The following is a 24587-nucleotide window of genomic DNA, read 5'->3' on the forward strand; positions in this document are numbered from 1 at the left end:
TGGACCGGTCAAAACAGGGTGCCTTTCCCACTCCTTTCCTGTTAGGCTCACTTCAGCCTCTAATACAGTCAATTCCTTCGATCCCCCAGTCACTCCTTCAATACTGACAGATACTGACCCTTTATGATTCAATGGCATCATTGTACACTGAGCACCAGTGTCTACCAGGGCTTTATACTCATGTGGTTCTAACATACCAGGCCACCGAATCCACACAGTCCAATAAACTCTGTTGTCATTGTCCCTCTCCTCCACCTGGCTGGAGGCAGGGCCCCACTCATTGGTACTTTGCACAGTTGCTGGTAGGGAGACACGAGAATCCCTCCTACTCTGTCTGGAAAGCCTCCCACTGGAAACTGGAGCAGCTTTTCTCTTGGGAGCTTTCTATTTCAACTCACGTACTCTTGCCTCTAGGTCAGCACGGGGCTTGCCATGCCAATTACTCGTATCTTCTCCCTGGTCACGCAGAAAAAAAACATAATTCAACTCATGACATGTCGCATTTCTCTTGGGCTGATGCTACAGAAGGGCATCTCTTCCCAATAGCTGTGGCTTGGGCCCGTGTATGTGATGAGTAGGATCTGTCCTCCCTCTTGGACAGTTTGTCACACAGTTTGTCCACAGCTGTGACACAGGCTTGTAGGGGAGAAGAAAGAATGTCTTCATACTGCTGCAACATGTCTGCTACTTCACCCACAGTTGACAGATCGTCTTCTCAAAGGGTGAGCAATCCTAAAGTGTGGGCATAAGACGGTGGTGTGCTCTGCACAAACTTCCGCACTATACCTTGGGTACACGGCACTTCATCAGGACCTGTAATTGTCTGTGGGTCACTGTAAATTATCTCTCGCACAGCCAGTTCTCTCAGATACCTAATACCTCTCTGCATAGTAGTCCATTTGGTTGGGCGGCATATGATATCATCTTTTAAAAGGTACCTGATTTTTACTGCTGACAAAATTCTTCTCCAGAGGCTTTGATTTAGTTTCTTCTTTGCAATTGCCTTATCAATGCCATCATCTCTGGCCAGGGATCCCAACTGACTGGCTTCACTGCCATCTAAGTCCAAACTATTAGCCTCATTGTCCCAGCACCAAATGAGCCAAGTGACCATTGGCTCACCTTCACAAAGTCTAAAGTCTTGTTTCAGAGTCCTCAGCTCCTTCAGAGATTAGGAGCATTCTGTTAGCTTGTCTTTTGCTGGTCGCTTTGTTTTAGAATGACGCGCTGGTTGCTTTGCTGTAGTAGCCTGGGATCGCAGTGGAAGGAGTTTAGAAAGGGCTATGGGAGGAGCTGTAGAAGGGCCCTCTTCTTCCTCCTCTGATTCTTCTTCATCACCTTGCTCTATTCCAGAAACAACCTCTCCCTGCTCTGTGGTAGAAGGACCCTCTGCTTCGTCTTCCTCATCTTCCTTTACAATGGATTCCAATTGTGCTTTCTTTTGCTTCCTTGTTGTTGGGGCAACTAATACTGCGGAAGTCTGAATGGCCACGTTACATGTTGTGGGGGTTTGAGTGGATGCAGAAACTGACGTTGCACTTGTAGTGGCTGCTGTATCCAAGTCAGGAACCGGAGCTGCTGCAGAGTCTGTCGAGGGGGTGCAGCAGCTGTCACGGACGTTGTAGCTTTAAAAGCGGCAACTCCTGCTGCAGGAGTTAGAATCGCTACCGTCCTCCTAAACAGTTTTATCAGCAGCAAAGACTGACACACATTCCAGAGACCCAATAACACCAACAAGCTTCGCTCAAAGGTCCAGGGATATTCAACACTCCCCAAAGCATCTGTAATTTGCTCTAATGGCACTGGCAGAAAATAGTTCAATAGCTTTCCTAAAATCTCACTCCTGAAACTGAGAAAACAAAAGGCATAGGTCTCTTTAATTTCTTCTGCTTCTACCAGAAAATTTCAAAAATGCATACTTCCAAAGTATGGTAACAATGAGTAGAGATACATCATGGACTTAACTAAAATCACATAAATCAGTGACACACAACCCAGGGCCACAGCTATTAGAACAAGTTCATCTCTACTTCCAAAAGTAATGTTCTGCACAGAAACATAAACAAGAAGAATTAACCCCCAACAAGGCATTATTAAATCCAAATAGATTTGCAACAACATCCTTTAAAATTAAAAACAAACTCAAAACACAGTCTGCTTCATGACCCATAAAGCACACAGATCTATGGTTCCCCAAAGCTTCCTCCCACCAGAGGATTCAAACACAGGCCACGCACATCAAAGCCCATTGCTCCCTCACTTACGCTACCTGGTAAGCTGTTTACAGTAATTGTCAGCTGCTGCTCACAGCCCATCTCAGTCAAAACCCTGTCCCTGCTCCGGCGCAATAAAATCTGTCATGATTTCTCATGCAGATCCGAGTAACGGCACCAATAAAACCTGTCACGGTTTCTCTTATCTCATCCCCGTACACTCTCTCTCTCTGTACGGTCTCATTTCTCCCCATATGGTCTTGCTTCCCCGTACAGGCCACCAATTAAATCTGTCAAGGTTTAAGGCAAGGCGGCAATAAACCGTGGCAGACGCTCCCTGTTATCCCCTCATTTCCCGCGACCCCTTCCTTTAGATTGGAAGGATGATTGGAAAGATAAGGGGAAAGGAAGAGAGACTTAGCCTTTAAGTTGGAGAGTTTTAAAGGGTTTTATTAATGCTACTAATAAATAGAGAATATATACAAAATATACAAAACCGATCTGATACAGGGAATTGGCAATTAACTAATTAACACTTTAAGAATTAACAATTAACACTTACACTTAAAGAACTAAGCCTTTAACCCACATCACTGTTGCCTGGCCTTGCTTAGCTCTGTGTAACTTATTGTACGAGAAACCGGACTTCACTGACGCTCGCAAAGATAATAATCCTTGGTGCATCCTTGGGTGAACTGGATAACAGAAACCTGGGCACAGGACAGGAGATACGCCAGTTTTAACCAACTCAGCAGTCGGAGACCCAACCAACTCATCACACCGGACCAAAGGTGACCATGCACAGAAAAGAGGACCCGGGGTCACGGTCACTGCGCAGCTGCAACCAGGAGGACCCGGAGGTGGAGACTATGGAAATGGTCTCCTGAACTCATTGTAATAAGAACCGCCTTCTCGGGGACAGGTTATGAATATGTATAGGCATTCCTAAAACTTTCATGAATATGTAACACTTCACTGCATTGAACCAAGCTCACAGGTACTGTAATTTCACACACGTATTTGGTGAAATGATTCCCATGTGTACATATACCTTCCTTGTAACCTCAAGGGTTGTAACATCATTCCACGCCTCAGATCTCAAGTGCTGGATGTGCAGTTGGCGTCACTCAGCAGCAGAGCTGGGTGTGCGGGGCTGGCGGCTCCAGCAGCTGCAGCTCAGGCCCCGGAAGTCACGGGCGGGACTGCACAGCAAACCGGAACCTGGGTGCAGGATGCAGGGCCTGAGGGCTGTGGATCACAGACAGACAGACAGACAGACAGGGTTCTCTCCAGATGCCGGCCATGGGCAAAGAGAGAGTGACCCTCATGATCACCCTCTTATATAGGGGGTATGACAATTATGGGGTGGAATCCTTCCGTTGGTCAGTTCTAGTAACCTGTTCCATCCACCCCTCCCCAAACACGCCCCTCTCACAACGGAACATGGGAAAACTTACCAGTCTTTCTTGGCTACCATAGTAATAAATCTAAACATGAGCTTCTTCAGCATTCCGTTGGTCTCTTATCAGCACCGTGTACAGCATCCGAGGAAAAATATGCAGGCTGAAACTCAGAAAAGTACAGACACCGAGAAGAACTGAGCTGAAAGAAAAATCACTAAGAGAGAACTGGTCTGGTTTTTAACAAAAGCAGGACACTCATGTTCAACTTGCTGTCGATCAGAACTTTGCGCTTTCTATCTGCAGAGCTGCTCTCCAGCATCTCGTCCCCCAGTCCGTCTGTACAGCCAGGGTTGCCGTGTCCCAGGTGCAAAATCTGGCACTTGCTCTTGTTGAACTTCATGTGGTTGGTGATTGCCCAGTTCTCCAGTTTGTCCAGACCCCTTTGCAGGGCCTCTCTGCCCTCCAGAGTGTGAACAGCTTACCCCAATTTTGTGTCATCAGCAAACTTACTAAGCAATCCCTCAAGTCCTGTGTCCAAGTCACTTATTAAGACATTGAAGAGCACTGGCCCTAAGATGGAACCCTGCGGAACCCGCTAGTGACTGGTTGCCAGCTCGACATGTCCCCATGTACTAGAACCCTTTGAGCCCAACCCGTCAGCCAATTGCTCACACACTGCATTGTGTGTTTGCCCAGCTGTGTGCTGGACATCTTGTCCAGGAGGATCCTGTGAGAGACACTATCAAAGCTTTACTGTAATCCCAAAAGATCACATTGATTTGCTTCCCTTGGTCACCTAGGTGGGTAACCTTGTCATACAATGAAATAAAGTTGGTCAGGCAAGACTTTCCCCTCATGAACCTGCGCTGCTGGGACCAATGACTGTGTTGTCATTCAGATGTTTTTCATCTGAACGAGTTACCCAGAGTTACCCCCGTGGCTGTGTCTTTCTGGCAAGGAGTCTTGCAGGAGAGGAACGGAGGTTACACAAGAAGGCGTCCAGGCGGGTTTGAGTGTCTTCAGAGAAGGAGACTCCACAGTCTCTCTGGGCAGCCTGATCCAGGTTCTGGCACCCTCACTGTGAAGAATTTCCTTCTCATATTTAAGTGGAACCTCCCGTGTTACAATTTGCACCCATTGCCCCTTGTCCTATCATTGGTTGTCACCGAGAAGAGCCTGGCTCCATCCTTGTGACACTCACCCTTTACGTATTTATATATGTTAATAAGGTCACCCCTCAGTCTCCTCTTCTCCAAGCTAAAGAGCCCCAGCTCCCTCAGCCTTTCCTCCAATCCCTTCATCATCCTCGTGGCTCTGCGCTGGACACTCTCAAGCTGTTCCCTGTCCTCTAATATAAATAATAATATTTAAATATAAATAAATATAATAGAAATAAATATAATAGAAATATATTTATTATATAATAAATATGATCTAATATAAAATATTATATAATGCCACAGCACAAGGTTCTGTGAGCTGCACAAACCCCACAACTCACCTCACACACACAAGGCACAAGTTATTTTCCTTCCAGCCCCTGCAGGATAAGAATGGACTCCAACAACTCTATGAGAGTTATAAACTGAAGCCATTTAATGCAAAGTTTGATCAGGCTATATACTCTTAAACTGCTGATTTTGTAGTTATGTTATTTATACTTGAATTATTATAGTTAGATTACGTGCTGCTTACATTTCTCTAGCTAATACATGATTGGTTGCTATCGTAGACACTCATCACCTCCCATGTCTTGCCACAAACCACTTTAATTCCTCATTCTTCTCTTGCTTCATCAACTTTCTTCCCCATTCTGTGTGGTCAAGGACTTTTCAATGACCCTTCACTTGTGGCCTAAATCAGCTTGATGCAGTCTTGCTCACTGCACAGATGCCCATTTGTTTCCAGAAATGATCCCACAGAGTCTGTCCTGAGAAGGGGATCCAGCCTCTGCCACTCTCTGGAGAGACAAACCCTGTGTCCATGGCACCGAGGGACACAAAGGGTGACTTGTGCAAGACCACCTGTCATCTGAACCACTTAGGTATGTACTTGTGGATGGGGTATCAAGGCTTATAATGTAAATGTCCATATAATTGGCACTGCCCAGAATGGCTACTGCAGACACAGACTGCTGTGTTGCAGAGCTTTATATGTAGGCAGATTAACTCTTTTGTTTCCTTTTGATTTTTATTTTAAAAATTATATTAATAATATTAGAGAAATTACACAAACACTTGGAGGATTATTGATGCATTTTACCATGATTATCCACAGAAGGCCCACCAGCTTTGCATCTCAAGAAACCGGAGGCCAAAGCCCAAGGGAAGGATGGGTCGGGCACTGTCCTGGCATGTGGGAAACTGAAGTGTGCGCCCACCTCCCAACACCTGCCCTGCTCAGTGAAGGGTGTGAGAAACTCTGCCAACCAGCCTGCAGCCAATGTTGTCCTGCCAGCTCAGGACTGGAGCTTCCATCCCTGGAGGTATTTAAAACATGTGCAGATGCAGTGCTTTGGTATATGGTTTAGTGTTGGGCTTGACAGTGTTAGATTTACAGTTGGATTCAATGATCTTCAGGGTCTTTTCCAACTTAAATTATTCTCAAATTCTATTATTTCAGTCAAAAACATTTCAATTCCCATCACTTCCACCTTCCCTCAAGGGTGGCTGTTGTGTGGCACAACTGTCTTGGCTTTCCAGGCAGGTTGGGCACTGGTTTGGTGCCTGCATTGGGAGTTTTCCCCTTCCTGGGGTAAAAGACCTGCAACGACAGACAGTTGTAGAGATTTGGGTGGCAGAGGTTTGAAGTCCTTTCAAAATCTGAGCAGGCTGAGCTTTGGAGCTGAGGGACAACAGAGATGGTCTCAAGAATATTTTTCAATAGTGGCACTATCACTAATAACAGTCACAGGGAACTCCTTATTCTCAATGATGACGGTGAACTAAAGCTTTTGAATTTCTTTCCCAACAGTTATTCTTTCTTCTCCAAAGAGCTGCTATGTTTCAGCAGCTGATCTCTTGCATTAAGTTATTAGACCAGTGCTTTTTCTCTTTCTACTATATATTTTATCATTGATAAAGTACAACTCTTAGACAGAATTGCCCCCAAATCCTCCTTATTCCATACCTGTTCTCCTTTTTTTTTCTGGTGAGAGGGGGAGGTAACATAAGGGAGTTGTTTCTTTTTTAGCCAAAGAATGCCAAGAAACAGATGCTGTGTTGGTGCAAAGGCACAAAGGAAGCCAGAATGTTAATGTGGTGTCCACTGACATGCACCATCACCTACATCTCCAGTCTCTCAAGTCCCAGCTGTACAGTAGACACTGGAGTTCAGAGCTGCCTTAATCTACCCTGTGTGACACAGGTAAAATGAAACTACTCCAGTCTAAAAGTTGGTTGTGATTCTCTTCACAGCCTGAAGCACCACATGGGTCACGTGACAAGCCAGGATACCCAACCAGGACTCACATGCTTTTCAATTCAAGTTCAGGTGTTCCCGGGAATTTCAGGTGACAAGGCGTGCTGATTGCTGGGTGCAAGGAGCTGGTCAAGAGCCTTGTCTCCATTTCTGTAACGGTGGCTTTGCTGCCTGGCTGATGTGCAGACTCTGTACATGGATGCTCACATCTGTTGAGCAACCTGCTCTGAAAGGATTAAAAAGGCAGGCATGAGGATAGAACCTGGGTGGGGGCAAATGAAAAGGGATGCACAAGATGTGGTCAGGGCTGTTTGGGGGCAATTGTAAAGCAGCCCTGCACCTCAGGTGGATTATTCCTGTGGTCAGGGAGAACCTGAGAGTTCTCCCTAAATTTAAAACATGAAGGAGATGAAGGGACAGAATCATTCAAGCTGAATGGAACCTCAGAAAGCGTCTTGACCAACCTCCTCCTCAAAGCAGGGTCAGACCAGATTACTCAGGGCTTTATCCAAACATATTTTGGACGTATTCTGGGGTAGAGTGAATGCGCACTCCTGGGAAACAGCTTCCAGTGCTTGACTGTCCTCATGATGGGAAAGTTTCTCCCTTTATAGCACCTTTCCAAGCCCAACCATCCAAACTGGTGTTTACCCATCTACTGACAAAGACTGTGATATCTTTCCTTGGACACAAGAATATTGTGGGGTATGATGCTGAATGGCTTGCTAACTTCCAGGTAACAGACCACCACTGCTCTGCCCACGTCCAGCGACCCTGTCCTTTCCTCGCAGAAAGCAAAGAGGATGGACAGACACAACATACCCTGGGTAAACCCCGTCACCTTCTCTTCCAGACACCCAGAAATGGGGTCCCAGTGGACATGTTCTGGGGCACAGCCCTTGGTTCCCTGCTCACCCATTGGCCATTTTTGAAAAGTGCACACACTGTGTGAGAGCTGCCAGTGGTCAGGGAGTCCCCCCAGTCTCCATGAGCTTTCCAAGATGGTGGAGAGTGGCCTCACTGTGACATCGTCCTGCTGTCTCAGCTCCTGGGGTGCTGTCCCTCCTGTCCCATAGACTGGAAAGGATTGTGTTAGTTCCAGTGATCCCTGACTTGATCCCCGTGCACTGCTGGTTGTTCTCCTCCAGATTCCCATCTCATGTCACAGAGGCCTGGGAGAACTTGCTGGTGAAGATGGAGGAAAAGAGGGCAAAGAAATTCTCACTACTTTCCCTTACTAAATTCAGCAGTGGCTACGTGGTGTCTTTGTTTCTCCTTTAACTGTTCCTGCAGTAGTAACAGCTCATTATAGGAACTTGAATTGCCTTACAGGTCTAGACTGAGTTCTGATCTGGACTGTTGCTGTGCTTGGAGGCTGCTGTCCTTGCAGACCAGATGAACTCACTTCTGCCACCCTGCCTGGCAGTTCATTCCATCCGTGTCACAGCTCTGTCTGCAGCACTGACAGCTCCAGCTCCCCCAGTCAGGTCCCTGGCTGAGGACATTGCCTCACATCTGGGCTGAACCACCCCAGCTGTGGCACCAGCCCAGCTCTGACCTGCCACAAGAAACCTGGTACCAAGTGTCCAAGACCCCATGTGTGCAAAGGCTTTGCCTAAGAGCACAAACATGACATGGTCAAAAGATTGATGAATGTCTCTTTACACCTAGGAGTATAAAACCAGAATAAAATGCCTAAATTCATTCAACTGAAGATACTCCTCCCCCAGCTTGGAGGAATTAGATCCTTTGCTGTAACCTTCCTGGTGTCCTGTCTGATGATGGGACAAGAAAATATGATTGTCATATCAATTCATTTTTTTTAATACAAAGAACACAATGCTGGAAAGAAGTGTCTGTGCAGAGGAGAGAGAATCAACATCACTGATTAGTTCAGGTTGTTTCAAAGGATGTGCCCCTGGAGGCCCAGGGACACCTGGAGGGAGCCCAGAGGACACAGAGAAAGGGACATCATGGGCTGCTGCTGTGCTGCTGAGCTGGGCTGGGCTCCTGGGACAGAGGGAGCTCATGGCAAGCGGCAGTGCTGCAGAGAGACAGCTCTGCCCAGGAGCAGCTCCTCTGCACACGCAGCAGGGCTGAGGGCTCTGCCTGGGCACCGAAGGCAGAGGAGCCAGTCAGAGGGAGGGAAACACAGCCTGGGGTGGGAGGATGAAAAGAGCTCACTGGGAGAAAAGACTTCACAGATATGAAGCCTGTGGCTGTAGGGCATTGCATCTGCAAATCATGGCAGAATCTCAGCTGCCACTTTTCAGAGCCTACAAGAGACGTAAGTACAACTGTCAGAGATTCTCTGATGCAGAGGAGAGGATGTGCTGCAGAGCAGGGATTGCCTTCTGCGCTGTCAGAGTGACATGAATGCTGCCTTCTCCCCAGGATGGCTGTGGGGTGTAAATGTAAATGTGCAGGCAGGGGTGCCCAGGGCTGTCCTGCAGAGCAGGGTCCCTGCACCCCAGGGCTGTGCCGGGGCAGGGACTCTGCCGCCTGCCAGGGTCAGCGCTCAGCCTGCCCGGGAGATCCCAACAACACTGAGGGGAGAAGATGGGGGTGGCCGAAGCAACCTCCAGCAGGTCAGGCTCCTTCTGCTGCTGGGTTCTCCGTGGGTCAGGGCTGCCCACAGCTTCAGCTCACTGCAGACTGCTTCCAATTGGAGCTTTCAAGGAGAAGATCTATACAGGTATTACTTTAAAGATAAGGAGCTTTCCCGTGTCTATCTTTTCAGTTTCGTACTCCAAGACTGAAGGGGCGGGAGGGGCGTGCGGGAAAGGCTAAATGTAAAAAAGAGCTCTTAAGTTTTAACAAGTCACTGAGACTCCTGAACTGCAACTCTGAGTGATCAGTACATCTGCCAGAACCCTTGGAACATCCCTTCAGTCACTCTTTTGCCTATGGACAGCAGCAGCATCACATCTGCTGAACCCATCAGCCTTACTCTGACATGTCCTGTTTTCCAACCTGCAAACAGGAAGATGCCCCCAGGCAGTGCCCTGTGAACAGGCAGGATCTGTAGGGCCAGGGGGAGGGCACTGAGCGTGGGATGGTCTGTGAGCACTGACAGGGAACAGACATGGACAGGGCGGAGAATCTCCAGGCAGCTGGGAAATGATCAGAAATGAGAGGAAACTAAACCCGGAATTGTTATGGGAGGGAGAACAGAGAAAAGTCCCTATGGTCCCCTGCAGTGCAGATCCCTCCTGTGAGCAGCCCCCTGGCCTCCTCTCCCACACAGCAAAGCCTCTGCCCTCAGGGCCGGGGGCTCCAAGGCATGAAGCAGCTCCTGTGCAGCCAGAGCTCCAGTTCCTCTGCAGAGCACAGGGGCTGAGAGCAGCTGCCCGGCACTGTTGGTGTCTGGGAGGTGGCTGCACAGCTGGGGAAGGGTGACGCTGGCTGAGTGCCCGGCTGCCTCTGCCCTGGCCTCTCTCACACCCACCCTCACCACATTTTCCTTCTTGCTCCCCTGCTCTGGGTCACTGCTGTTGGGATCTTGTTCTTGCTGTCAGGCTCTCTGGGGATGGGAGTTTCAGCTGCAGAGTCACAGCCTGATCTTGTGGGTCCTTTCCTGCAGATGTGTCCATGGGAACATGTGTCCCAGCTTTGCTCTGACCTGTGGGGCTGTGGGCAATGCAGTCTGTGGGGCTGGGGAATGAGCTGAGTCTCCCTTAATCAAATGACATCATTAGAACACTTCACTATGTCCTTGAGGTTTCCTTCCAAGCTGTGAGCTTCCCTCCAGCATGCAAAACTATTCTATAGCACTTTAGCATTATCTGAATTCCCCATGGAGAAGTGCTGAGATGCTATGATGGAGGAAATGCTGTTGGGTTTGTGAAATGAGCCGTTTGTGTCCTGGGCTAAACGTGGGGTGTTGAGACCTTGGGAAAGGGTAACACATGTCATGGTCTGAGCTGGATGCCTCTGCTCTCAGCAGCACCTGGTGGCTTTTCAGGGTATCATGGGAGTGTGATCAGCCTCCTTCTCAGAAAGGTGCCAGCCCAGGGCAGCTGGGGCAAGACAGAGGGACAGACCAGCTGCCCTCACTCTGCACTGACCCACAGGCACCCTCTGGTCTCGCAGGACTCGCTCTGTTCTCCCTGAGTGCAGCAGAAATGCTGAGGGTTTCTGACACCCAGCAACACTCTCCTGGGAATATGCAGGAAGCTGTGAAAAACCCAATCCTCTCAAACTTCATTTTACCGTCCTGTTTCATTTTCTGTGATATTTCGGGTGCTGACAGGCCATTCTTCACTAGCAGCAGGTGACAACTTTGAATCCCAGGTCTGTCCCCTGCCCCCCATTCCCATGACCCCATGCTGCAGAGCAGGGCTGACTCCTCGGCAGCCAGCAGGCACAGGCCCTGCTCCTCACTGCACCTCCAGCCAGCACCACCCAGGGCTCAGCCACGGAGCTGAAGGAAGGTCGGGGAAAGGATAAGGGGGTGTGGATCAGGGAAGAGTATGTGGGAAATGGCTTTGATTTTCCTCAGAGAAGTCTCCCCTAACTTGTCACTGTCTTTTCCTTCTTGCACAGGTTCCTCATGCCCACAGGCAGCAAATGTCCAACAGCAGCTCCATCACCCAGTTCCTCCTCCTGGCGTTCACAGACACTCGGGAGCTGCAGCTCTTGCACTTCTGGCTCTTCCTGGGCATCTACCTGGCTGCCCTCCTGGGCAACGGCCTCATCATCACCACCATAGCCTGTGACCAGCACCTCCACACCCCCATGTACTTCTTCCTCCTCAACCTCTCCCTCTTCGACCTGGGCTCCATCTCCACCACTGTCCCCAAAGCCATGGCCAATTACCTCTGGAACACCAGGAACATCTCTTACCAAGGTTGTGTTTCTCAGGTCTTTCTCCTTTTATTTGCAATATCAGCAGAGTGTGCCCTTCTCACAGTCATGTCCTACGACCGCTATGTTGCCATCTGCAAACCCCTGCACTATGGGACCCTCCTGGGCAGCAGAGCTTGTGTCCACATGGCAGCAGCTGCCTGGGCCACGGGGTTTCTCTATGCTGGGATGCACACATGCAATACCTTTTCACTGCCACTCTGCAAGGGCAATGTTGTGGACCAGTTCTGTGAAATCCCCCAGATCCTCAAGCTCTCCTGCTCACACTCCTACCTCTGGGAAATTTGGCTTCTTGCTTTCAGTGGTCTTCTTGTTTTGGGATGTTTTGTGTTCGTTGTGCTGTCCTATGTGCAGATCTTCAGGGCTGTGCTGAGGATCCCCTCTGAGCAGGGACAGCACAAAGCCTTTTCCACGTGCCTCCCACACCTGGCCGTGGTCTCCCTGTTTATCAGCACTGGTGCATTTGCCTACCTAAAGCCCCCTTCCATCTCTTTGCCATCCCTCAATCTGGTGATGTCTGTTCTGTACTCAGTGGTACCTCCAACACTGAACCCTCTCATTTACAGCATGAGGAACCAAGAGATCAAGGATGCTCTGAGGAAGCTGATGACTGGGTGTTTTCAACAGTCATAGGCTGCCTGCTTTCCTCTGCAAAGGGCTCCAGTGTACATCATGACAGGCCAAGTTTGTCTTTCCTTCTCTGCATTTTTTTTTTCTTTTCTCCATGTGATGATGTCTTCAAAGTAATGTCACTATTCATCCCATTAAGTATCCTCACATCTTGTGTAACCAAGACACTCTGTGTAAATGAGGAGTTTCTCGTATTTAAGTGAAATAAATAAATCTACAATAGCTTTTCTTTTTCAGTCTGAGATCCATCCTCGGCATAGTCGGAATGAATGGGAAATGAAAACACTTTCTTGGCTGCACCAGCTCTGGGAAGGCTGCTCTGTGCCTGGAGCAGTAAGAGTTCTTGAGGACCTCAAGGGCCAGGGTTTTTGTGCTGGCCTGGGGACACAGGATGGCATGGAGGGGCTGAGGACCTCTCAGGATCACCTGGAGAGGAGAGCAAAGGACACAGAGAGCACCTTTTTTCCTTTCGCTATGCATGTTCACTCACCTCTGGGGTGACTGCTTTCTGAGCCCCAGGAGCTGCTGTGCCCTTTAGAGGAGCAGAGGCTGTGGGGTGGCTGCCCAGAGCACCTGCAATGGGCACTGCTGTGGGACCAGTCCCAACTGGGCTTTGCTGGGGAGGGGGCATTGGGGTTGGAGAGAGGGCAGGGGAGGTGGGAGAGACTCAACGAGCTGGGCTGGGCTGGAAAGGACCTGGGAGAGAAAAACATCAGTGTGTATTTCATGCTGCATGGCCATGCAGGGTGAAGACTCACACCAGGGGTTTGTGGTGCAGAGCCAGGGCTTGTGGAACAGATCAAAGACACACAGGTGCAGGAGAGAGGAGGCTGCTCTGTGCCCTTGGTGACATGGGCAGACTGGGAAGGTGGCCCAGGGCCTTTGTCACCATCCAACCACTCACCATCTCTCATGGGCCATTTCCAGCACTGGCCGCTCAGCCCAGGTTTACAGGTGAGGTTCCCTGTGAGGCCATGTCCAACCTCCTGCTGGGCTCAGGGCCTGTCTCAGGGAATGGCCAGCCCTGCCCAGCCTCTCTCCTTCGTCAGAGACCACAACTGTACAAGGGAAATGTGGGGGTGCTGCTGAGGGGAATTTAATAACAGCAGTGATGCTAGTGTTGAGCAACTCAATGCCTTCTGTGCCTCGGTCTTTACTGAAACACCCTCCCAGGCCTCTGTGCTTAATGAAGGGGTTCAAGGAGGAGAGCACATCTTGGCAGGACCCTCAGGAAACCCCAGCAGGACAAACACCAGTGTCTGTCCCTGCAGGGGACTCACCCTGGCAATGGCACAGGCAGGGGCTGCCTGGCTGGGAGCAGCTGCGGGAAAGGTCTGGGTGGGCAGGGAGCTGGACAGGAGGCAGCGTGTGCCCTGGTGCAAGGGAGGCCAGGAGCACCCTGGGCTGTGCCATCAGGAGCACGGCCAGGAGATGGAGGGAAGGGATTCTCTGGAATACTCCATCAAGATCTCAGATCCCAATTCAGGAAAGATATTGGCAATCTGGAGTGGGTTGAGCAAAAGGCCTCAGGGCAGCCAGGGACTGGAGCACTTTGCCTGTGGGGAGAGGCTGAGGGAGCTGGGCTTGTCCAGCCCAAAGAAGGGAAGGTTGACAGGGACCTCATCACAGCCTGTCAGTACCAGCGAGGAGGTCATGGAGAACACACAGCCAGGCTCTTCACCATGATGTGTGGTAGAAGAGCAAAAGAGAATGGGTGGAAGGTGAAAAAGGAAAGTTTCAGCCAGGACACAAGGAAAAGCTTTTTCCCCAGGAGCTCAGCCAAGTGCTGTCTCAGGTCACCCAGAGAGGCTGCACAGTCTCTGTCTTTGCAGGTTTTCAATCTCTGATTGAATCAAAGCTTGAACACCTTGGTGTGATCCAGTTTGTGACAGGTTGGACTGCAGACTCCTGAGCTCCCTTTAACCTCAGTTCTCTTATGATCCCATTGTGATGTTGGGCTCTGTTTCTAACTGGAGCAGAGCAGACGATTATGGGACATGAATCCACCTGTGCTGTAGGTGACCATCTAAACCAACATCTCAGTCAGTGAATCAGCCAACACCTCAGTGTGACTCGCTCTGGGCAAAGTGTGAGGAGTCCTGGCCAGGGAAGGTTTAGAGGGCATGCGGCGCTATGCAAGACACAAAATGATCGTGGCCTAATGCCTGTAGGCCCATCAGATGTCAGTTAATGTCAATGAAAATTAAAACAAGAAGAACTGAAGACAAAGATCCAAAGCAAAGGAAGGTGTCAACGTACTTTTCTTTATTTTTCTTTGGGGAGGGGTGTTTTCTTTGAAAACAAAGGAGTTTTCCAGAACTGGGCATGGATTTAGGACACAAATGTCTTCAGCTCCAGGGATACAAACACCTGGTGCCAGTGTAGATGCCCTGGGAGCCCCTGCCCAGTCTCCATCTGCATTGCAAGGTTCTCTGGTCTCCCCCATGTCCTGTGTGACAGATGCCAATCCCAGGCCAGCACCTCAGGTACACTGGGTCCCTTAAAATGGCACTGGCTGTTTATGGTGACACAACTGATGTCTGACTGGAAAGATGCACGTTTTGTTGTTGTGTTTTTGTTTTGTTTTGTTTGGGGTTTTGTTTGTTTGTGTTTGGTTTTTGTTTTGGTTGTTGTTTGGTTGGTCCGGGTTTGTTGGGTTTTTTTTTGCTTTGGTTTTGTGGGTTTCTTTGTTTCTTTTGTTTGTTTGGTTTGTTTGTTTGATTGGAGAATTTTGTTTGGTTGTTTTTTAACATATTAAAATTAAAAAGCCAAAAAATGATTTACTGGGAAGTTTACTAAGGATAGGAGAAGAAATATTGGTCTTCCCCTGTACTTCTATTACCAACACTTTATTATTTCATCTCTTTTGTCATTCAGGAGTTTCCACCTCTCCTGATTATATGTCCATGTCAAAGGACAACTTTCCAGCAGACTGTTTGGACGTTTGCCCTTCCCAACACCTTGGCCATCTCCACCACAGGCTGTCCTAAACTGTCCCAGGCCTGCGGCTGTTTCCCCACAGGCTGCAGACACCCCCTGCACTTCCCCACCTTGTTCTCACCCCAGTGTGTCTCCACCTGTGCTGCTGTCTCTCCATCCTCACCCGCTGTTCCTTGAAACACAAAGTCATGGCTGACCCAGAGTCCTTCTGAATGACCACAGCACTGTGCTCAGAATGACATTTATTGATCCTGAGCTCCACTCTGGAACTCGAGAGCTGCAGTTTCTGATGGTTTTCCTTTCTCATGCTGTTTCCCTCTACCAAAAAAAAAAAAAGTGCCATCATCTTGGAAAGTGATTTTCAAGAATTCTTGAGCCACTACTATTCTTCCCTGTCAATGTTTTACCCCAGCCAGCAACTAAGACCACAATAGCTGCTCACATACTCCCTCAACCTATGAAGTGGGATACAGAAGATAACCGATGGGAAGGGAGAAACCCGTGGGTTCAGAAAAAGCATTTTAATAAGACAATAAAAATAGTATAGTATAATATACTATTACTACTAACATGCTACTACTACTTTGTATATAATAAAATGAAATGAAATTAAAAAAATAAAATGAAATATAAAAAATCAAAGTAAATTAAATTAAGAATATATACTCAGTGTAATCCCTCATGTAACTCCAGTCACATGGAACAGCCAGTCCTGCAGAAGGGAGCACCTTGGTGCTGTGACTCTGTGACTCTGAGACTGTGACACTCTGACTGTTACTCTGACTCTATGAGTCTACAAAATGGTGATTGTGATTCTGTGACTCTGATTCTGTGACTGTGTGACTTTGTGAATGTGATTCTGTGACTATGTTACCCAGTGACTCTATGAATCTCTGACTGAGACTCTATGACTGGGACATTGTGATTCTGTGACATTGTGATTCTCTAACTCTGTGACTCTGTGACTGTGACTCTGTGACTTTGTGACTGAGACTCTCTATGAATCTGTGACTCTGTGATTCTGTGACTGTGACTTTGTGACTGTGACTCTGACTCTATATCTCTGACCGTGACTCTGTGACTATGACATAACTCTGTGATTGTAATTGTGATTCTGTGACACTGTAACTGTGACTATGACTCTGTGAATCTGTGACATTGTGACTGTGACAGTGACAGAGACTCTGTGACTCTGACTCTGTGAATCTGTGACTTTGTGAATATGACCGTGACAGTGACTCTGTGACTTAGACCCTGTAACTCAGTGAATGAGATTCTCTGAATCTGACCCTGTGACTGTGACGCTTTGACTGTATGACGCTGAGAGTCTGTAGCTGTGACTTTGTGACTCCATGACTCTGTGACTGTGGCTGTGACTCTGATTCTGTGACTGCGATACTGTGCCTCTGTCACTGTGACTCAGTGACTCTGTGAATGTGACTCTGTGACTATGACTGTAACTCTGTGACTGTGACACTGTGACTCTGTGAGTCTGACTCTGTGAACATGTGATCGTGATTGTGACTCTGTGACTCTGTGATTGCGACACTGACTCTGTGGCTCTGACTGTGACTCTGTGGCTATGACTGTGACTGTGACACTGTGACTGTGACACTGTGACTCTGTGACTGTGACTCTGTGACTCTGTGACTGTGACACTGTGACTCTGTGACTGTGACACTGTGGCTATGACAGTGACTCTGTGACTCTGTGACTGTGACCCTGACTCTGTGAATCTGTGATTGTGATTGTGACTCTGTGACTGTGATTGCGTGACTGTGACTCTGTGATTCTGACTCTGACTCTGTGACCATGTGACTGTGACTCTGTGACTCTGTGACTCTGTGACTGTGCCTGTGAGTATGTGACTGTTACTCTGGAACTGGGACTCTGTGACTCTCACTCTGTGATTGCGACTGTGACCCTGACTCTGTGACTGTGACTCTGTGAATCTGTGATTGTAACTGTGTCTCTGTGACTGTGACTCGGTGACTGTGATTGCGTGACCATGACTCTGTGACTGTGATTCTGACTCTGTGACTCTGTCTCTGTGATTGTGACTCTGTGACTCTGTGACTGTGCGTGTGACTCTGTGAGTATGTGACTGTTACTCTGGGACTGGGACTGGGACTCTGTGACTCTGACTCTGTGATTGTGACTATGACCCTGACTCTGTGACTGTGACTCTGTGACTCTGTGACTATTCTGTGACTCTGACTCTATAACCCTGTAACTTTGTGACCCTGTGACTGTGACTCTGTGAATGTGACTCGGTGACTATTTGAATCTCTGACAGTGTCTTTGTGACTCTGTTTCCCTGTGATTCTGTGACTCTGTGACTGTGGCTCCTCTGTGACTCTGTGACTCTATGAATCTCTGACCATGACTCTGTGACTCTGTGAATGTGACTCTGTAACTATGTGACTCTCTAACTGTGACTGTGAATCTCTGACTGTGCCTCTAAGACTAGGTGACTGTGAGGGTGACTCTCTGACTATATGATTGTTACTCTGTGACTGGGACAGGAACTCTGTGACTCTGACTCTGGGACTCTGTGAATCTGTGATTGTGATTGTCACTCTGGGACTCTGTGACTGTGATTGTGACTCTGACTCTGTGGCTGTGACTGTGACTCTGTGGCTATGACTGTGACTCTATGACACTGTGACTCTGGAACTCTGTGACTCTGTGACTGTGACTATGACTGTAACCCTGTGACTGTGACTCTGTGAATCTGTGATTGTAACTGTGACTCGGTGACTGTGACTCTGTGACCCTGACTCTGTGACCCCGAGAGTATGTGACTGTTACTCTGTGACTGGGACTCTGTGACTCTGACTCTGTGATTGTGACTCTTTGACTATGTCACTGTGACTCTGTGACTGTGACCCTGACTCAGTGACTCTGTAACTCTCTAACTGTGACTCTGTGGCCCTGTGGCTTTGACTGTGATTCTGTGACTATGACTCTGTGACTCTGTGACTATTTGACTGTGACTCTGTGACTCTATGACTATGTGACTGTGACTTTGTGACTTCGTGTGTGTGACTCTGTGGCTTACTCTGTGATTGTGACTCGGTGACTCTGTGACTGTGACTATGTGTCTCTGTGATTGTGACTGTGACTCTGACTCTGTGGCTATGACTGTGACTCTGTGATATCTGCGACTGTGAAAGAAAATTGATTGGATGAAGGACATGGGAGAGACTAAGAGAAGGAAAGGGAGCAGGACATGAATTGTCAGAGAAACACAAACAGACAGAGAAAAATGGTCAGGGAGGCAGCACATAGGGAAAGAGAGGTAAAAGTGAGAGACAGGCAGCAGGGCACAGGTAGAAGTAAAAAAGCCTGGGCTGGGCAGCAGGACAGAGATGGAAACTAAAAACCAGCTTTGGGCTGCAGGACAGAGATGGAGTGAGAAATGAAAGTGACAGGGAGCAGGAGAGAGTGACAGAGAGAGTGGAAAAACTACAGAGGGAGCAGGACAGAAAACCAGAGTGGGGAACAGACAGGGAGAAGGGCAGAGAAACAGAGAGGGAATGAGAGGGGCAGGGAGCAGGACAGAGAGCTGGAGGAAGAAGGGAAAATGAGATGGGCAGAAGAACAAAGAGAAGGAGAGAAAGACAGGGGCAGGGAGCAGCACAAAAGGGTTTGAAGAAGAAGAAAATTAAACGAAAAAAATTTTTAAAATACACTGGGACTGGGACAGAGTGACAGAACAAGGAATGGGGACAGGCAAAGGAACAGGGGGCAGGACAGCACTGAAGGGAAAAAAACAACTGTGGTGGGCAGCAGGACAAAGAGATGGCGAGAGGAAAAAAGAGTAAGAGAATGAGGGAAGAAGGGGCTGCCAGCTGGACAGGGGGATGTAGTGAGAAAGGACAGGACTGAGAATAGGATAGAAAGACAGACGAAAAAAAAGGAACAGAACAGCAAGAGGGAAATAGGGACAGGGATGTGGAAAGAGATGGAAGAAGAATCAGCTGGGAAAGAGGAAGAAAGGCAGAAAGAGGGAGAGGGAGCAGGAGGAAAGGGGAGGGGGCAGGGAGGGATGGGGACACAGAAGAGGTGACATGACCCCAAGGGCCAGGACTCACCAGAGCTCCTGCTCTCTGCACGGCCAGGCAGGCTGTGGAGCTCAGGCCCTCCTGTCTGTCTGTCCTTTCCTCCCTTCCTCTGCTGTAGCTCCAGTCTCTTGCCCATCCTCGACCTAAGAGAACACACGGGTGTCTGACAGCTCTCACAGCACGAGGCTTCCCAGACACACACACACACACACACACACACACACACACACACACACACACGCTACACAGCTGCACTGGAATTTTCCTCACTCACACAGACCTGGGGACACATTTGTGATCTGCTCTGCTGAGGCTGCTCACAGGGACCTTCCTCACCCAGAGGGGCAGCTGTCTCTGTGCAGCTGGAGCAGCAGCTGTGGGGATCCCCTGCACTTCACCCTCCAGCTGCTTCATCTTCTCCTGCTCTCTCCAGCTCCAGCCCCAGCAGCTCCTCTCCAAAGCCAGAAAGTGCCCCCTGCCCCTTTCCCCCGCCCGGGAGAACAAGCCCAGAGCAGCACACACACACCTGAGCCAGATGCAGCAAAAACATCCCCAGGGCCCCAGTGGGAGGAAGAAGGGACCAAGGGCTGGGCACAGCTCAGCCTGGCCACTTGCAGAGCCTCAGCCTGGGCTGCGCCACCATTGGTCAGGAGGGCTGTAAGTCTCCTCCCCTGAGCTGATCCTGCAGCTGATTGGCTGCCTGGGCTGTCACTCTGCCCTGGTTTGGGGCCCACCCTGCCCTGAGGTGCTCTTTCCTCTGATTGGCTGTCTGAGATTTCCCTCTGGCTCCTCCCATCAAATGATTGGTCAGACCACTTGTCAATCATCATGTGCTAAACTCTCACCAGGCATGATTGGTGCAGCCAGCACAGCCCGCCCCTGAATGCCGCCCAGCTCTTCAACTCTCACCACCTTTCCTGCAGGCTTCAAAGCTTGATTGGCTGGTTACCTATCAGGCACATGACTCGCCCCACCTCCTCAAATGTGATTGGCTGTCCTGGGTCAACTGACTCTCTATAGACTTCTGGTTGGTTGTTCCAGGCAACGAGTTCCACCGGAAAATCAAACTGTGGGCCCTGGACAAAGGCCATGGGTGATAAAAGACACTTTGGGGCCCTAAACATGAGGATTTGTCGCCAAGAAGGAGGCTCTGGACACTCAAAACAGCGGGCAGATGCTGCAGATGGCGCTTTGGGCCCTGAACACGAGGGGACCCTCTTGGTTCCCACCCGAGCTGGGTTTGGTGCCCGTGACCCCACGGAACAGACACCTGTGCTGCCCGGAGTGGCCACGGAGCAGACGGAGCCCAAAGCCACGGACTCCATGAGCTCAACGGGCTGTTGTGACATTTCACAGACATTTCACAGGGGTGGTCCATGGGCCGAGGAAATGGGGGGGAGAATCAGAATAAACGTGAGAAAACTTGTGTGTTGAGATAAAAGCAGTTTAATAAGTAAAATAAATAATGAGAATAATTATAAATTGTAATGGCAAATAAAGGCCAATAAAGAAATAAAACCCAGGAAGGACAAGTGATGCAGATGAAAACAATTGCTCCCCACCCACCTCCCTCCTCAGTGGAAAAAGGTACAAAAGGGCTACAGGGGCACCTGCCATGAGAAGCTGCGAGAAACTTCCACTGTGTCCCATAGATACAAGTCCAGCCGGCTCCAAGACAGACCTGACCCAGGCTGAGCCAATCAGCAATGGTGGTGGCACCTCTGTGATGAAATATTTAAGAAAAGGGAAAAAACTAACAAAAAGAACAACAAATTGCAGTATTCACAAGAGGCCCAGAAGGTGCTTGCACCTGTAGGATGCTGCAATACCATCCTCAAGACTCATTGCTGTTGTCTTTTTTTCTCCAACACCACTGTCCATGTTTGCCAGGAGAACCACCTTCTTCACCGCTACAAGGGAGAAGAAGAGCGGAAACCCATTGTGTTAACAAGGTGACCCTGTTGATGGGGATGGTCAGTGGCAATGTTTGTAATGCTGTGTTTTCATTGTCTCTCTAGTATCCAATGTCACACATGGGAGAAGACACAATGAATCCCACACATGCAACCCAAGCCTCTAATCAAGCAACCCTGGAGATGCTCTGTTCCTGGGCATTTTTGCTTTGAGATCTCTACATGCTAATTTAAGATGCTCAGCACCTGTAGAAAGCTTCCACCTTATGGATCACAAGGGTGCTTTCATAGAGGAAGTCTGAAGTTAAAAAAAAATTAAAGAAACAAACAAGCAAACCAACCCCAAACACAAGCCAAACCCAAAGCTGTTCTGTTCTTTCCTGCATGGTCAGTCTCTACAGAAATCAGATGCACCACTGAGGACTGGGTTTGGTTATGATGGTATTTTTATTGTTTCTGTCATAAATGTCAAGTTCAGTGGCCAGCGTTCTCTTGAGCATGTTTGTCTGTGGCCTTTGCTGGCCCCTTGCTGTTTGCGATGGTAATTTCAGTCACAAGTACTGAAGGCTTCTGTCCATAAGCTGTGCACCTGGAACACCTGGCAGGGAGGTCGGCAACATTTCCACGGGAGGCTGCAAATGCTGCCTCCTTTATAGTCCTCCTCTCCACTGTTCTCTTTGGATTACTTTATAATCTTCCCTTTCTAGTATTTGCTTTTCCAGTTTGGATCACCAGAAGGCTCACTTCCATCCTTTGCCACTTTTTTCGGGTGCACTTTCACCCTCCTCTGCACAGGAGTGTTTTCTCTTTCTGCGTGGAGGTTTTTCATTTGCAGCCTCTGGGTGAACGGGCACTGGGGGGAGTGCACATTGTGGTTCAAGCAGGTATTTCCCAGGCTGCTGCTCCCATATCGACCCAGGGTGCAAGTCTGGCTTTCTTGGTGCCACAAAGCCTTCAGAAAAGAGACTCTTCAGCTCTTGAACCAATTTTGCCAACCAAGTGCTCTGTGTCGCTTGGTGTTCAGCACCCGCTCCAGGGGTCAAATCGTGGTTCCTGGAGAAACAACAGGGATCTTAGTTTAGGGTTGTTCTTGCAGCCTCCATGTGGCTTCAGTCTCATACTGGCATCTTCTGGCAGCACTTGATATAACACACAGAAGCTGGAAATTAGATCATGGTCTGCCAGCCACGTCCGCCCCTTTGAGAGCAGGAACTCATCTTTATATCCTCTCGGACCCCCATTTCACCTCTTTTCACAGCTAGCCAGCCCCAGAGAGCAGACAGCTGGCAATTTACACAAGTGCAAGTGTTTAGTGCCAAAGAAGGAGGAAGAAGAAAGGACGGGGCCATCTGCAGAGCAGACAGAACTCAGCTGGATGGTCATTCTCTCTTAGGATAGAAAGCAGAACCCACCAGAGAAGAACAGCAAGGACAAGACAAGTAACAGGAGAGGGAGTGTATTCTGAACACCCTTTCAAACCTGTTCTTACCTGACATAGAAGAGTAAATAAGCACTCTGGGAGAGAACCGTCTTGATGTCACACGGAACCACAGAGTCATCATTCATCTTGTATCACTGTCCATCGCTGGCCTGCAAATAAAGGCAATTCTATCTTCAGATGCACGACAGGGCTCCTGGAAAGCCAAAATCTCAAGCAACAGCTCCCTGTGTGGTGTCAGTTTTATCCCAATAAACAGCTACTCCTGGGCAGCACCAGAGTGTCCCGTGCTCTGCCTGGTCAAAAATAGCAAAATCCACCTGTCCGGAGATCACGTGCGTACTGAGGAGTCCAAAGCAGGGTGGTAGGACAGTGTCATCATGGCGGTCAATACCGCCCTTGCTCTTCGCCCAGCTGGCAGCCAGCACAGGCTCCCATTTACAGGGCATTTATGGAAGGAGCACACAAGTCCAGTTCCCTTCCCATCCACCTCCACGCTCTTGCCTGGTAACAGCCCACAGTTTGAATTCAACAGAGTTTACTGGAGATAAACGAGGCCCCTGCAGGGACCTTGAAACATTTTGCACCACCATTTCCAAATATCTTACCTTGATATCCAAAGGAATATCAAGGAATGCCTCGTAGGTGTCCGAAACAGCTTTGCAGCTCAAGCATGTTTCTGAAAGGCAAAGAGAAAAGCTTCTCAGGTTGGGAAGGAGACTAACTCTGCCCATTTCAATGACCAATACACTCTGGAGATGCTGCCGTGTGCCAAAAGCAGTTTAACACAAAAAGCAAAAGAGCCACGGACCGTTCTAAGGACAGTGATATTTTAAAAAATTACCTCTGGATCTTAGAAACCCTCCAAAGACCTGATCAATGACTGTGCTGGATTGAGAAGATGTGACCTGGCTGGAAAGAAATGGTAATCATGGCTCAGAAGGTGGAAGGCAGAGAGTTTGCTCTTCCAAGAGTTCCCTTGTTAGGAGACCCCCGGAGAGAGGGTTTCACTGATGATTTAAAGGAAGGAGTCAAAAGGGCCAGAGAACATTTCCATGGTCATGTGCTCATGCTTACTCGCTGCTGCTGCTCAAACAAGCTCTCTGCATGGCACCCACAGCACAGCCAAAGAATTCATGTGCGTCTTCCTGGGTGCCAAGCTGGAACTGTTCTCCTATTCCTGAGCAAGAAGAAGGTTTTCATGTTGATCTCAGTGAAAAAAGACAGAAAACTGACCCTTCTAAAAGCTCTCCTCCTTAACATGAACCCGCAGAAAGCAGTTACACACAGGGGTCTTCAGAAATGTAAAATACCTCCAAATGAAACCATCTGAAATGACTCACGTGGCAGCTCACTGACAACAGCCACAGGTGTGATGGCACTGCCCGAGCAAGACAGGACCTCCTCAATGTGCTCCTCCATGGTATACATCATGCAGAAGCCTTTCTCCACACCTAAGCAGGGAGGAAAAGAAGGAAGACTCAAAGGGTTTGACGAACAAGGAATGATTTTTCTCCCCCATAAAATTCCCACTTCTAATACCATCCCACACACATTTCTGATCATGATTATATGACGCCACCTCATTGGCCTTGCTAGGGGTTGTTCCCTCCTCGTGCTTCACCAGTGACCGTATCGTTTGCCACAGCAGGAGGGCACTGCACAAACGAGCTGGGATGCAACTCTGAGAATCCCGG

At 48.9% G+C, this 24587-nt stretch overlaps 1 protein-coding gene across 1 annotated transcript; it reads left to right on the forward strand.

Annotated features, from left to right (window-relative positions):
* Positions 1-11605: 11605 nt before the first annotated feature.
* On the forward strand, positions 11606-12535 carry LOC309448364 (olfactory receptor 14I1-like; the record flags this gene model as incomplete). The annotated part of the gene is made up of 2 exons (XM_082069836.1): positions 11606-11899; positions 12257-12535. 2 exons carry the CDS (start codon positions 11606-11608, stop codon positions 12533-12535), a joined length of 573 nt encoding a protein of 190 aa, XP_081925962.1.
* Positions 12536-24587: the final 12052 nt, after the last annotated feature.

Source organism: Streptopelia decaocto (assembly GCF_964273445.1).
Source record: "Streptopelia decaocto genome assembly, chromosome: 20".
NCBI classification, from domain to species: Eukaryota; Metazoa; Chordata; class Aves; order Columbiformes; family Columbidae; genus Streptopelia; species Streptopelia decaocto.